Source organism: Balaenoptera musculus, chromosome 16, assembly GCF_009873245.2.
Source record: "Balaenoptera musculus isolate JJ_BM4_2016_0621 chromosome 16, mBalMus1.pri.v3, whole genome shotgun sequence".
Lineage (NCBI taxonomy): Eukaryota > Metazoa > Chordata > Mammalia > Artiodactyla > Balaenopteridae > Balaenoptera > Balaenoptera musculus.
Window position 1 is genome coordinate 83,723,164 of NC_045800.1, and position 15,488 is coordinate 83,738,651.

Here is a 15,488-nt window from a genome sequence, read left to right on the forward strand (position 1 = left end):
AGCGTGCCGGAGGGAACCAAGGCCGTCAGCCAAGTGATTAAAAATGGTCATCTCGATTCTGCTTATGAGGTTCCTGGGCTAGTCAAGTCCATGGGGACAGAAAGTAGAAGGGTGGCTGCCAGGGGCAGGGGAGGGGGAATGAGGGGTTAGTGTGTAATGGATGCAGAGTTTCCGTTTTGCAAAATGAAACAGTTCTGGAGCTGGCTGGTGGTGACGGCTGCACAGCGATGTGAATGTGTTTATGCCACTGAACTCTACACTAAAAAAGTTCAAAATGGTAAAATTTACCACAGTGTTTTAAAGAGTAAAAGAAGGAATATTCTGAAGGGGGAAAAACTAATGCCTTGATACCCACGTGGTTAATAATCCAGGTGTTTGAGCTACGACTGCTTGACGGGAAGTCTGGAGAACCAAGTTTCATCAACACACCCAGAATTTCCCTCTGCTTACCCTCTCCGCTCCTCCAAAGGCCAGACTTGTGAGCCAGGGAAAGAAAGGGGACACGTGTCACCACGATGGGCACACCTAGGCCATGACAGGAAGACTATCCTGGCTGCTCCTTTTCCACCACCAACCCTGACCGAGCCCCAGCTAGGTGGCCTCGGTGAGCCACACCGGTACACCCAGACCCTCCGTCTCACTCTCTGAGGATGCTCCAGGCAAAGGCCTGGGTGTGGAGCCAGGGCTTCCTGGGCCTGGGCCTGCGGGCGAGCTGGGAGCACTCACTTAGCGTAGGCTTTCTCCAGCAAGGTCTCCAGAGCTCGCTGCGGTCGGCGGAGTGCAGGAAGACCAAGCGGTCCCTGAAGGTGGGCAGCCGGTCATCGATCACCACGTCCAGCCACTGGCTGTGCTGCCAGAACTATAGCCGGGATGGAGGCGGAAACTGAGCAGGGAGGCCCTCGGGAGGTCCACCCCACCTGCAACTGCTGACGGCTTTCCTCCCCTCAACTGGACCATGCTGCCCTGCGGTCGAGGAAGACCACTCCTGGGTTCCATGGGGGGGCCACCTGGACCTGGAGCTGAGCTGGCCCACCAGTGACACAGGCTGAAGGCTCGGTGTCCCCACGAAAGTCTGGGGCAAGCAGGACGGGTCCTCCGTGGACCCCCCACGGCCCTGCATCAGCTCTTCTCTCACAGGGGTGGGCGGTGTAGGCTTGGTCTGCCCACAGCTGGACCTCCACTCCTCCCTGCACGCAGTTTCATGTTCTGACCCAGGTGTTCCCTCCTCACCTGCAGCTGGAGCCTCTAAGACACAGAGGGAGGCTGTAGTGGGACAGGTGGACGCTTGTGCCAGGTGTGCCACGTGAGGGGCGCGTGTGTGTGCACATATGTGCCTGCACGTGTGTTCTGGTTTTTAAAAAAATTTTTTTTATATTGGAGTATAGCCGATTAACAATGTTATGATAGTTTCAAGTGCACAGCCATAAATATACATGTATCCACTCTCCCCCAGATCCCCTCCCATCCAGGCTGCCCCATAATATTGAGCTGAGTTCCCTGCTGCACGTGTGTTCTTACACTCTCACACGCACGTGCTTGTGTGTTCGTGCACTGTGTGCAAGTGCTTGCATGCCTCCGTGCGTGCACACGTGTGCGTGTTCCTTGTCATCCAGCTGGCCGAGAGACAGATCTAAGGGAAGGAGACAGAGACCGAGAGGGTCGGCCGTGGCCCCAGAGCCATCTGTTTGCAGTGCTGCTGGGCGCCTCGAGCACCCCGGGCTCGGTGACTCGTAGTGGGCCAGCCCTTTCCTGGCACAGTTGTGTGCGTTTAAGGAACATCCCCCCCTGGGCCCCGGTGAGCCCAGTGGGGGATATTCTGGGCTCCCCCTGGGGCTTCACCTTCCCAACCTGTGTCACCCCAGGCTTCCCTGGGGGCAGAGGCACTGTGGAGCAGTGCGCTTGCTGGCCGGCTGGGCCTCGGGCTCCCTGGAGCAGGGGCCAGGATTGGGGGCGCTCAGGGCCGGCTTTCCAAGGGAGGGCTGGCTCAGAGGGCACTGCCGGTGGCAGAGAGAGGGCCCCATCAGCCCGGGAGGGCAGGACTGTGGGTGAGGACAGGAGAGGAGAGGGAGGAGGGGCTCACCTCCAGCGCCCCTCTCCCCACGGGGGAGATGACAGTATTGTCACCAGATATCAGCAGGTGCCTGACAGGCACCCAGCAGGGCCAGGCCCTACCTGAGGAGAAGCAGCGAAAGGGCCGGAATCAGAACTCAGATTGCGGCTGCGGAGACGGAAGGAAGGGCTGGGCTGGCCCAGAGGAGAAGGGGTGGTGCCGGGCCAAGGGGACAGGAGAGGTCTGTGTCTGCACCTGCGCCTCCTTTGAAGGATCCCTTTTTGTTCTAGCAGAGCCTGCAATGTCCTTTCTCCTTTTTCCAGGTAGTATGCGAAGGCCCAGGGCCACCAAGAAAACTGTGTGAGGTCCCCACTTAGTAAGCAGAGGGGCGTGTGTCAATAGCTGGTCAGAGCTGCTGCAGGGCTGGGGGCGGAAGAAGGAGCGGGTGAACAGGGAGGTGAGAACACTCAGGGCCCCCCAGGGCAGGGCCCCCCCAGGGGATCCCGACAGGAGATGCCGCTGTGATACTCCCAGCTTTTATTTTTAAACTCACTCTTGTCTCCAAACCTATATTTCTTTAATAAGGAGACTCAGTTTGTGAGAAACAATCCAGTTCCCAGGAGGTATAGTCGTTTCAGACCATTTATGCTTAAAGCCCAAGAAATTCCAGATACTAAAACCCTTAACAAATGGGTCTCCAGATTTGCCAAAACAGCTCTTAGACTTTTCCTGCATATTCCCTGCAAGGGTTCACGGCAGAACGCCTGCAAGGCTCTCCTAACGCTTCGGGGGCTATTCCTTGACAAAGTGCGGTTGGGTCTAGGGGCACTTCCTTCCAGGGTTCCCACGCAGCTGGAGAGACCCATGGCATCACACTGAGCCCCTAAGAGGTCAGTCCACTGGCCACGGTTCCCCCTTACCTGGAAGTGGAATATCCCTGCGTAACCCGGGCCGAAGCTTTGGTCCTGGGGGACGACTCTAGCCAGTGCTTTTTCATTAAGCATAAGGGAGACCACAGCAGCTAACAGCCAGCAGTCGCTTGCAGAATGAAAGCCAGAAATCAGTTTTCGCCACCAATTCACAAGAAACAGGAAAACTCGAGGCCAGAAAGGGATGTGGGGCGTTGCAGGTGTGGCCACATCTTTTCTGCATTTAAAAGAGTGGACAGAATCAGAATAGCAGCAAATACCTCTGTCCTCCCTTCTGCTTCCCTTCCTGACTCTTCTCCTGCCCAGTTTGTAGTAAACAACTGTCACTGTCTTGGCGATGTTACAGGATATGCTTGCTTGGATTTCAGACATACTTGCACATCGGCGCTGTGAAGTTCCAGAGCCATCCCTCTGGGGGCCGAGGCTGCAGACGGTAGCATCAGCAGGACTGGGTAGCAGGTGCAGCATAGCTGTAGCCCAGGAGCACCTGCGGCCTTTGGGGGATCTCAGAGATAGCGCCCTGCAGTGCCTGGGGCAGGCGTTTCTGGGACCGATGCCTCCCCCCAACCTAGACTCAGTTTAGTTATAGATAATGGTAGCTCTGTGGGTATTTGCTTTCAATTATCTTGCATTTTCAAGATCTGTTGACTGATCTACTGATTTCCCCAACTACGTCTTCATGTTAACACACATGTAGAGGAAAACTCCAAAGCGAAATCAAACATGAGACGATATTTGGTCCGTGTCGTGCCAGATTCCTGCGGCCTCCGTCCGCCTGTCTAGAGAACGGAGCGAGCGCTCCTCTGTGCCTAGCCGTGTTTCGGTGCTGCCTATGAAACACGCGTGAGCAGAGGTCTAGAAGGATCCAGTTAAGTGGCAGGGCAGGACCTCCACGTTTATCCCCCATCTGTTTGTTTTCTGTAGATAACGCCACTGCCAGTGGAACTCGAGACCCCAGCACGCTCCGCTGGGCCTCCTGAGAGCGCACGTTCCTGGGAAGCGCCGTGTGCGCTGGGCTCGGGCCTTGTCAAATGACCCCTCCTGGATGTCGTCCACAGGCAAGAGACTCACAGAGGGCCTCGTGTCAGGAAAGCTGCTTCGGAGGCCCTCCGCTTCTGGCTTTCCCTAGGGTGTCGCCAGCGGGGCGCCTACAGCCGGTTCCTAACGCATCAGCTGGTCTTTGGCAGCCGGGGGCCTGGCTTTGGGGAGGTGCAGAGGGGAAGGGACAGAGGCTGGAGGCTCTCAGCACCCTTTGTTCTGCAGAGTTGGCCATGTACCCTCCAGGTGGCCGTCCCTGCTTTCAGCTGTCGGTGGCCAGGGCGGACCAGAGCTGGACGGAGTGAGCTCCTGCTGTAAGCTGACCGCCTCCACACTCTTCTCCAAGTTTTGCCTTCGCCAGGGTAGGGAATTGTGTGTCTTTTCCTGGTCTGAGAGTCCATTCAGTCGAATTGCTCTGAGCTTTTGAAGGGGGAGGTTCAGAAGCCAAAGTTATTTATACAATTGAAACAAAGGGAGAAGCGAGATTGCTTTATCTCTGTTGGGTGGGTACCGATGGGTGGGATCATCCACATTAGCACTGCACCCAGGTCAGGAGACGGCACCCCTGCAGGTCAGTTTGTTGGACGGCTGGGTAGAAGGTCGCGCGCAGGGGGCGCTAACGGGCGGGGGGCGGGCAACGGTGAGGTCCTGTTCTGCTTCTCTTTTTGGGCTGCAGGGCCACTTGATGGTGACCCTTCATAAGGTACACGTATGCTATGAAAAGTATTCGATGTAGTGGAAGTGTTACAAAATGATATTTGTAATCAACCGCCAACCAACCATACACGTTTACACCAATGTGACAAACCAAAACTGTGAAAAATAAAGGCGCCCGTTCCATGATTTTCTATTGAAGAGCAATGTAGGGGCGTAGGGGGAGGGCAGGCAGAGGAAGAGGCGGGTGGAGAAACGAGAGGGGAGACGTGGGAGCAGGGGCAGGGAGACCCTCCTAGGGGCTGCACCTCGGTAAATGAACGCCGATCTGAATGCAATCTTTCTGAGAGGTCAGAGTTACATCTAGAACATATAATTCCACCATCTAGCTCTCTGTGGTCTATCTATGATCCACCATCTCTGTCTTTCAGCTGTCATCCCTCGAGCTTTGTGGCTTCCGGGTTCTGTGTGAGGGGAGCTTGGTCACTCAACATGGAGGTTCCAGCACGGCCCACTTTAACCATTAGACCATAGTGGTGGTAGCTCGGCTGTAAGTGAGTTTGCTCCACTGGTATGATTTTTAGGTCTCTCTCTTTCTCTTTTTTTTTTTTTTACATAGATAGAATAAAGGTAAACCCAGCCCAATTTTGGACTAAATCCTGAAATGTAGGGCCCAGTTTAACTGGCTTGGGGACACTCCCAAGTCAATTGCAGGAAGGAGATTGGATTGCTTCGGTGGCGAGCGGGACTTCCCCAAAGTATGAGCCCTGCGAGAGGCAGGGTGGCATCATGGTTACGAGCCAGTTCGGATCCTGACTCTGCCTGGCCATCACTCCGGTGACTTTGGATAAGTCACTTAGCTTCCCTCAGATCTGGTTTCTCTTCTGTAAAATTGGAAGGGTGGTTGGGAAGATGAAATGAGGCAACGTGCACTTAGGAGAATGCCTGGTAGGGGCCGAGTTCCTATATGTGACTGTCAGCCTTGGTCACGGTGCAGGAGAGCCAGGCCAGGGCACCGGGAACCTCTGTTCTCTGTAGACTCCTGGGCTGCGAGCCTGGACCAGAGGGGAATCCACCCGCCGGAGGAACGACGATGCAGGGGGCTTGGAGTCCCTGGGTTCCATTCAGCTGGGGCCAGACCGGGAGACCGGGAAGGAGGGAGGGGGAGGGAGGTGGCAGAGGGTGGTCACATTGATGTTGTCCCAACTCTTGTGCCCCTGGCTTCTCAGGGACCCGGTGCTACTCCTGCTGGCCCCCATGGGATGGTCTGTCCAACCCCATCTCTCCACGCTCCATCCCCTCACACTTACCAAGCTCCCCCCTGGCAGATGTCTGTCCTGGTGGCCCCTCTAAGAAAGAATTCTGGGTGTTTCACTATTTCCTGGGAGAAGGAAAGCATCATTAAAGTGAGGCCCACCGCGTGGAGGGCCGGAGTGATGGAGCAGGCCCAGGGGCTCTCTCCTTACTCGGAGCACAGGGCTTTTTTCCTATATTTGATGTTTCCCAAGAAGGGACAAGAAGAGGTGAGAGACTGCCGTGACCCTGTTCCTCGCAGACCTGGGTTTGTCGCTGGTTGGTCACACCCCTGGGGAGAGGTCCTGCCTTCTGAGCAGCAACCCCATGCGCCCTCTGTCCAGATGGACACCCGACCCTCCTGGCTGCACAGAGGACCACGCACTGAGGCTTCCCTTCGCCGCTCTGGGGCCCTGGGCTAGGAGCCGGGGCCACAGGTTTGCATGCCAGCTCCACACTTATGAGCTTTGTGCCCTCTGTGGGCTTCAAATTCCTCCTCTTAGAGTGAAGTAATACCCACACCACAGGCCTGGGATTAAGCACAAATTCCCCCTCACCCACCTCCAGCATCTTTCTTTTTTTAACTACACATTTAGGTGAAAATTTTTATATATCTATAGATTATGTGCACATATCGCTCATATAATTTTATCACAGTGCATTATATATTTTATTATATATTACACACAATCATATAGGTGTATGTAATATAATTATATATATAAAACATGGAGAGATATGTATGAAACATTAACAAAAGGTTTTTGAGAGCATTTATAGAAAATTCATATCTTCTTTCCATTTTTTGAGGCATCAGGCTCCATTCCTGGTGTGGACTACAGTTAAGGAACAAGAGAAAGTCCCTGCAGAGTGACTGGGGCCAGACCCCTGAACAGATGTACAAGCTGGGGAGGGACAAAGCACCAGGACAGAGTGACGGCAGGGGATGGGCTGCTTCAGAGGCAGCGGGCAGTTGAGAGGCATCGTGTGACCGTCCAGGGAGGGGAATCAGCAAATCAGGGGATGTGGATGAAAGTTCTGCACACAGCGGATGCCCCATCATTTTTTTTTTTTTTGGCTGCGTTGGGTCTTCATTGCTGTGCGTGGGCTTTCTCTAGTTGTGGTGAGCGGGGGCTACTCTTGGTTGTGGTGCGCGGGTTTCTCATTGCAGTGGCTTCTCTTGTTGCGGATCATGGGCTGTAGGCACTCGGGCTTCAGTAATTATGGCACGCGGGCTCTGTAGCTGTGGCTCACAGGCTCTAGAGCTCAGGCTCAGTAGTTGTGGCGCACAGGCTTAGTTGCTCGGCGGCATGTGGGATCTTCCCGGACCAGGGCTCGAACCCATGTCCCCTGCATTGGCAGGCGGATGCTTAACCACTGCGCCACCAGGGAAGCCCCCATCATTTTAACTGGGTCCAGATGCAGTTAGGTGAGTGAGGGACTTTCCCCACCTATTTCCAGAAATGAGGGCTGGAGACAGCCACTCGCCACCAGGTCTGGGTGGACGCCTGGGGAAGAGCTTTGTTCTTAACTGCTTTCCACAAGCTTCCCAGGACACTGCTTCTCTTCTGGTCTGTGTCTTAAAGGGCCAGAAGAGGGTGGTGATTTCTTTGAAAGAAGGAGGAATTCCCAGGCTAAAGAATGATGGGGCTCTCTTTGCAGCCTCCAGGATGTGCCAGCCCAGGGGTTTATTAGTTTAAAAAACATCCCAGGGACTTCCCTGGTGGTCCAGTGGTTAAGAATCCACCTTCCAACGCAGGGGACATGGGTTCGATCCCTGGTCGGGGAACTAAGATCCCACATGCCGCAGGGCAACTAAGCCAGTGCGCTCCAACTACTGAGCCCGCGCGCCTCAACTAGAGAGAAGTCTGCGTGCTGCAAAGAAGATCCCGTGTGCCGCAACTAAGACCCGACACAGCCAAATGAATTAAAAAAATAAAAATATCCCAGCAAACTCAGCCAGGAGATTTTCTGAAGAGCACTGTGCCATTGATGTAGGACGAACCCAGGCCTGGCAGAGGGCTGGCTGACATCCTGAACACCAGCCCTAGAATTCCTGCCTCTTTCCAGGTAACCTCGGGAATCTTGGCATCATATGACAGCAGGAAGGGCAGCTGCAGGTGAGGGGCAGCTCCTTTGTGCCCGTGCCCTGCCTTGCCCGTGAGGATCCCCCCACCCCCATGTTCTCTCTCTCTCCCTAACCTCAGCGCCCAAGGGCGTTTGCACGTGGGAAGGCGCAAACCAGGGAAGTGAGAGTGGTCCCAGCAGCAGCTCTCCCCTATCGGCAGGTCAGGCCGGCCATCTGACTTCTCCAGGCTGTGTTCTTATCTGTCACGTGAGACACAGACCCTCCTCCTCCAGATGGGACATTTTGGCTGGTGGTAGAATCTGTATTCGAGCCCCTGCCCGCAAGGGCACCCCAGGAGTCCCCAGAGCCCTGTTGCACGGCCCCGAGGCCCTCCCAGGGGAGTTGCTCCAGGGCCTGCATGAGCAGCGCGTGTAGAATGGAGTCTGAAGGTTGGCAGACCGCTGCCCAGCCCCGGGCCAGATGCTGGGCCCCCTGGCACACGATGGGCTGTGGGCGTGAAGGCCCCTCCTCCCCTCCCTGCTGTCCGCCCCTCCCCGACTTCTGCGGCCTCGCCCGCCTCACCAGCTCCACCAACTGCACCTGCAGGTGCCCCCGCCTCCCAGCTCTTGTCTTGCAACTGGTTGTTTTTGTTCAGGAGAATTTTATCAAATTGCATCAAACTGTGCATTGAGGGAGAAAAATGCAAAAAAGAGAAAACTCAGAAATTCTCATCGAGCCAATGCCAATCAGCCATGAGGTATAGGCTGGCAAGATTGTCACGTGTGACGATGCCTCTGTCTGTCCAGCGCTGCCGTGCGTCGGAGTAACCCTGCGCCGGTCACAGGGTTCTGTGCGCGCGTGTGTGTAGGGGCGCTGTGTGGGAGTGCCGGACGCCCACGTGCCACGTGGCACATGTGCGGACAGGTGTGGGTGCCTCCTCTGCTGAATGTGTGACGTGTGTAGGCATGTGCAGTGCGTGAGCCCACGCGTGTGCCCCGTGTGCGCTCCCGTGCGTGGCGCTTATGCCTGGGAGTCCTGCATATGCGTGTGGGCCCCAGAGGCGTGTTTGTTCGTGAGAAATGCTGTCTGGGGGCTTGAGGACGAGGGTTACCTGAAACCACCGTCCTGTGAAGGGAGGATCAGAGGCGTCTCCACAGACCTGAGGTGACCCCAGACTGCGGCTTGGGGACCCAGGGAGGGAGGCCGGCCTGGGCACCAGCAGGTGGTTTCCCTGGAGGACTTGGGACCAAGTGTCCAGGAACGTTTGCTTTCAGGGCCTGTATGGTTCACCTTGTACCTCATTAGGGGCTCAGCCAAACACACAGACTTTTCTCTATTAAGTACTTAATTTTAAAAGGGAAAAGCCGCATTTCTAACGAGGTTGGAGAGGCTGGGCCCTACGATCACGGCTGTGCGCGGATCCCGGCCGTGTGCCCAGGGCAGTCGAGGCAGAAGGGGGCACGGGGTGGGGGAAGGGGGACCTGGAGCGCAATGGCCTCTGGGGGGAGGGCAGCCCCAAAGGGAGCGCCACCGTGCAGGGAGGTCTCGGCCACGTGCCGTGGTGCACGCAGGCTGCCAGGGGCCGTCAGCCGAGGCTCGAGGGGGGACCGGGGCCTTCAGGAGGCCGAGGAGTCAGGAGGGAATTGCATGGAAGAAGGCAGATGGGAGCAGGCAGACAGGGAGTCGGGGGGCGAAGGGAAGCCGAGGCGCTTGTGAGTTGAGGGGCTCGGGCTACAGGCGCAGAAGGCAGGCCCTCGGCTGCACTGCGCCCTGGCTGTGTCCCCATCAGGCCGGGAGACGCCCCCCCAGATCCACAGCCTTCCCCGCGAGGCCTGGGGCGGGCTCACCCCTGGGCGACCTCCCCTTCTTACCGCAACCCCAGGCCCAGGTTCCCCCTCGGAGCCTCCTTGCCTGGGCTCCCGGGGGGTACAAGGTGCCTCTCCGGCACCCCCAGACGTCCCATGACTTTCCTGGCTCTGGTTGCTCTCGTGCACCACTCCCCGGCCCCCAAGCAGACCTGTGTTTGCCAAGAAGGTGGTGCTGGCAGAGCGCCCACCCCACGTTCCCACTGGATGGCCGGGCAGTCGCTGCTGGGACACACAGCACGTGAGGGCTGAGGAGAAAGGCAGACAGCGCCCGAGCCACGGAGGCTCCCAGAGGGACGCCGCGACTCTTCCTGTGGCCCTGCTGCCCTGGCTGACCCCATCCCGGGGACCCCGGGCTCCGTCCTGCCAGAGCAACCTCAATCCCCACCCAGGTTCTTGCTTCTGACGTCATAGACGTGTGTAAGATGGGACGCAAAGCCCCTGCCCTCCCTGAGTAGGAGACACGCAGAGTGTGTTTCTGGGAATGAAGACAGAGGGGGTGAACTCAGCCGCAGACCAAGCAAAGGGCAGAACGGATTCTGAAAGTGAATGCAGGAAGGACAGCTGCCCAGTTATGAGACATCAAAGTGGAGCATGGAGGGGCCCGAGGTGTCAGGCCTTTGGGTGGGAGCCTCGCCCGTCATTCAGGGCGGCACTGAGCAGACATCAATGTTAAGGTGAGCACCTCCCAGAGCTGCGGTCTGGGGCACTGGGATCCCTTGGGGGTCCCGGGGGCCCTCGTTCCAGGAGGGGACAAAGACGGTCTCCAGCCTGGCCTGTGCACATCACGCTCTTATCGTGGAGCAATTTCAACTTTGGCAAAGAGAAGGCAAGGCTGCAGAATGACACCTGAAGCCAGGGGATGACCACGTAGGCTGGAGGGTGGGCGCCCTCCCGGACGGGGGTGACGGCGTTGGGTTCCCGTTGCACTCGATGCTCCGGGGCAGTGCCTGGGGAGGTGCCCAGCTCTGTCACGTACTGCCTGTGCGCGTCACCCATCAGGCTCTAGCTTCTCCTTCGGTAGAATGGAGATAATGATAATACCCGGATGTTAGGACTGTGTGGAATTAAATGAGACAATCCTGGAACAGTCAGTGTTGGCCGGGCATCGTAACTGTTGGCTGCTATCATTGTTTAGAAGGTGACAGAAGGTGCTGGAAGCTGAGAGTGCAGTGGGGTATGGGATGAATGAGGGCCTGCCTCTCGGAAGACTTGGGCGCCGAGGAGGGACACAGGCAGGTCATTACATTAGAACAGCATGAGTGCTGGAATAGGACGGCCGACAGTTCTTCAGGGAGCCAAGAAGGCTCGGTGGGCAAGGCCCCTGCAAGAGCCCGAATTCCCCAAGCAGAGAAGGGCCTCCCAGATCGACAGGGCGTTCCGATGGGAGGGTCTGGCCGCAGGGAGGGGCGGCGGGTGCAGGGCAGCCTGGGGACAGGGGCTGTGTGGGAGCCCGGGCCTCACTCCTGGCTAATGCTGAGCCCACTGAGGGCGCTGAGCAGGGGATGGCAAGGCCCCTGGTGGCAGTAGGGGTGGCCTGACGGGCTACGGCTGGAAATAGGGAGACCAGTTAGGAGGAAAGGAAGTGATCGGAATTTCTCAGAAGAAAGGCCGAGCCATTCCGTGATAGCCTTGTCAGACTTAGGAAAATACTGGACAACCAGAAGCGGCTTACACCTGAACCACGGCAGCATGGCCTATAGATGTGTGCTCACACGTGCACACATACACACACACAGTCTACAACGGGAAATGGCAATAAAAAGAGCTAGCCACTGCGTGGGACTTCCCTGGTGTCCAGTGGGTAAGACTCTGCACTCGGGGAACTAGATCCCGCATGCATGCCGCAACTAAGGAGCCCGTGTGCTGCAACGAATATCCCGTGTGCCGCAACCAAGGCCCGGCGCAGCCAAAATAAATAAATAGATTAATTAATTAATTAATTTAAAAAAAAGAGCTTACCACTGTGCAAGTAACAGCTTATGTGTGCTTTGGGCCCGGGCCTGAAGAGGCCGGAGGTTTTCGTGTTTGTTTGTTTAAAGTAGACATGTTATGTATTTAAAATATCGACATTATTTGAATGTAGGGAGATGGTGAGGTTGATGTGGTGCTGGTGGTGAGATGAGATTCAGAGCTGATGCTGATGATGCAGTAATAGCAACCGCAATCAGAACAACAGCCGTCACTTGCTGAGCAACTTCCGCGTGCCAGATGTCGGGCCTACGTTGGTCATTATTGTTCCCACCTTACAGGTGAGGAGACTGAGGCCTGGGACCACGGTCAGGGGTCACGTTAGCGGCAGGGTGGCACCAGCACTCAGGGTCTCCCCTTTAGGTCCGGCACCCTTAGCCTTGCCCACAGCGTCCTGTCCCCACAGGAGCCGCTCCCAGACCAGCACCCTCCCTGGGGGAAGGAGAGCCAGCCGGCGCCCGGTCAGAGGTCGAGCCCTGACTAATCCAGCACGGCAAATATTGATTCCTGTCCCAGGCACCAGCTGGTGCCACGCGGGACCATCACCTCCAGACTGCTGGTGGCAGGGGGCCTGCGGGGACACAGATGATGGCTGCCCTCCAGGAAGGGAGATGGTCTGGGGAGAGAATCCCCGCTTCACATGCCTTCTGACCATCGCACAGGTCCTGAGCACTCGCTGAGTGAGCTTCTGTCCCCTCTGAGCATCCTAGGCTCTGGCCAGAAGCCCCTGAGCACCGCGGGCGCATTGTCTCAGCGTTAGCGCGAGGGATCTGCGGGGAGCCACCTCTCACCTGTTCCTGCGTGTTTGCCCTTGGGCTCTGGTGGGACGTGTCACCTGACACTTCCGGATAAAGCTTTGACTTCCACTCACCAGCTACGGACAAGACGCTCTCTGATCCTGAATCCCGGGCCTCGGCGGGGAATCGTGGAGCCGGGGGGCCAGGTCAGCCAGATACCCTGGCCACCACCCAGAGCAGCCACTTTCCCCCCGAGCACCATTCCTGCCTTCAAACCGCATCCCTTCTAGGGGACTCAGGAGATGTGCCTAAGTCCAGTTTGTGCATAGCCCAGGCCTCCCAGCCCATCCTTTCCATGATGCCCCCTCCTGGGCTGCTGAGCTGCACACCCCCTGTCTGTTGCCCGCCCGCCCTGGCAGCACTCACCCCCGGCCTCTTCCACACGAAGGGGATCTGGGGCCTCTCGCTGTAGAAGACAGAGGAACTGTTGGCTGGGAGGTCTGCATCCTCAAACAGGACGCCCTTCTGCAGACACGCCCGCCTGAGCTCCTCGAAGCTCTGGCCCGAGGAGTGGGTGATGTGGGCATCCTTGGGGGTGGGCGGGGCCCGAGGCCCTGGGGCCCGGTAGAGGAAAGGCGTAGCTGTCCTCAGGCCAGTGGACTCGGGGTCAGTGACGGATGGGGAGAGGTGAGATGCAGGTGCCAGTCAAAAGGAGCCAGTGTGGCCGCACTGGACTAAGTGGACCTTGGCCTCCGCCTGCTTTCCTGGGGACCTCCCTGTTAGACGGAAACGGGGCGCACCCTGATGGCAAACTGTCACAGAGCCCTCTGCCCTCCCAGGGGCTCCTGTAGCGCAGCAGGAGCTCTGAGGCTGAGCCGGGTTTGGGCGGAGACAGCGCTCTCTGCTTAATGCACGGGGGAGACCCCGCTGGGAGAGAGAGGGTGGCTTTATGGCAAAAGAGTGCAAGATACCAAACTGGTCCAGGAGGTGGCAGGCAGTGTGGGCTTTGCTGTGGGGAGAGGGCACGGGGTGATCTTCAATCACCTCTTAAATCAGAGAGTCGCAGAGTTCTGTAGCTGGCAGAGAGCTTAGTGAAATCACAATAGTCCATGTGGCACGGACAGCTTTCTCACAGCCTCCCATTTTGATTTAGAGCAGGGTTGGCAAACTTTGTCTGGAAAGAACCAGATAGTAAATCTTCCCGGCCTCGTGGGACGTGCGGTCTATGTGGCAGCTACTCAGCTTTGGGTTGTAGAGCAAAAGCAGCCACGATGCTGTGTGAACCAAACATCGAGGCTGTGCCCCATGCAACTCTACTTACAAAAGCAGAAGGGCTGGATTTCATCCAGCCGGAGCTGGTGGCTCTGACCCCCGACATGGGTGCACTCACAGGGGATGTCCGCCCCTCCTCCAGGGCAAGGATGCCGCTGTCTCCATCCTTCCTGGCAGCTGGCCTTGGAAAACAGTTGCAAAAACAGACATCATATTAATGAAATTCCTTGCCCTGCCAAACTCTACGAATAGGCTGTCACGTTTGAGAAGAAATGATGTTCTGGGGCAGCAGTTTAATAAAAATCTGAGCGGCCACGTGAAGCCCCGGGGCTTCTAAGGGCTTCACCGTGGAGTCAAGGGGTCTGCAGTTAATAGGTGTGGTTAGAAGCCTGTGGCATGAGTTTTCACACGACCCCCAATTCCCAGGAACGTCCACTTGGCTCCACACACTTTCTGTCGAGAGAATCCTGCATATGGTCTACAGGGATGTACAGACACTGAAGTTGGGGGCATCTGGGTTGGACTCCCAGATTTGCCTGGGGTGACCTTGGGCAGGGCCTCTTTGCCCCGGTTCCTCTGGGACTCGGATGACGGGCAACTGTGAGGGCTGCGAGGGGCGGCTGGGAACAAAGCAGCCGGCAGGGCCCACGGGCCGGGTCAGGAGCTGCAGGTGCCTCCTTCCCTGTCCTGTCTATCCCCTGCCCTGCCCTAGACACCGGATCTCAGAGCCCCCTTCCTGAGCCTCCTTTGCCGCCTCCAGTAAAGGCTTCTTATGTTTCTTTGACCACACCATAAAGGATTCTGGAATAATTCTCTGCCAGAGACAGTGGAGCTGCTGGCGTCTTGTAAGACAGCTCTGTTTCCAGGTGATTAAGGAGAACGGCCAGGGAGACAGGTGCAGCAGCGTGAGGGCCATTCATTTCTGTGACGCCTTGGTCAGGGAAATGATCACCAGCTCAGATTTTTCAGAATTTCCCATTCAAACGACCCCGAGACTGGGGGGAAGGACCTTGAAGTGAAATTCAACACAATCTCAATGTCGTAAGGGGTTTCCGTGATGCTGGACCCTCTCCAGGCTCCAGGGATGCATGTCCGTATACCGTGCCCCTACCTCTCCAGGCCAGGGGTCCTGTCCTGCCATGTTGGTCTCTCCTGCGGACCGGATGAACCCATGTTTATTTAAAGCCCATCTTAGTTACTAGGTAATCAGAGACTGCACTGTCATTTGTGACTAAAGCAAAAACACCTGCGAGCGGGAAATACACTAAAAGGGCTTAGAGATGCCTTAGTCTCCTGGAGGTCATCCCACACCCCTGCTCTCCAGGACATCACCCCAGTGCAGGGGGCCAGGCCTGCCGCCAGGACCCTGCCCCAGCACGCCCGCTCACCGGCCCCTGCACGGGTCTGCGGGGAGGGTCCGCAGGAAGGAGTGCTGTCACCTGTCCACACCCCCCGCCCGTGCCCCGGCCACGTCCCAGGTGCAGGCACTCAGCAGAGCTTACTGCCTGGACTTAGGGCTGCATCCCAGCACCTCTGAGCCCGCCCACAGCTCAGCCTGGTGGGTCGGAGCTGGATGCCCATTTGCTGTGGGAACTTGGAAAGCAGACACTG

General features: G+C 57.1%; 1 protein-coding gene across 1 annotated transcript in view; it reads right to left on the reverse strand.

Moving 5' to 3' along the window:
- The window catches only part of CAPN9 (calpain 9), a 44,403-nt gene extending 30,420 nt beyond the window's left edge, over positions 1–13,983 (reverse strand). The window contains 6 exon segments of the mRNA XM_036828087.1: positions 727–754; positions 757–859; positions 2,971–3,088; positions 5,982–6,052; positions 13,032–13,265; positions 13,927–13,983. Coding sequence (XP_036683982.1) covers positions 727–754; positions 757–859; positions 2,971–3,088; positions 5,982–6,052; positions 13,032–13,265; positions 13,927–13,983 — 611 coding nt within the window.
- Between the last annotated feature and the right edge of the window lie 1,505 nt (positions 13,984–15,488).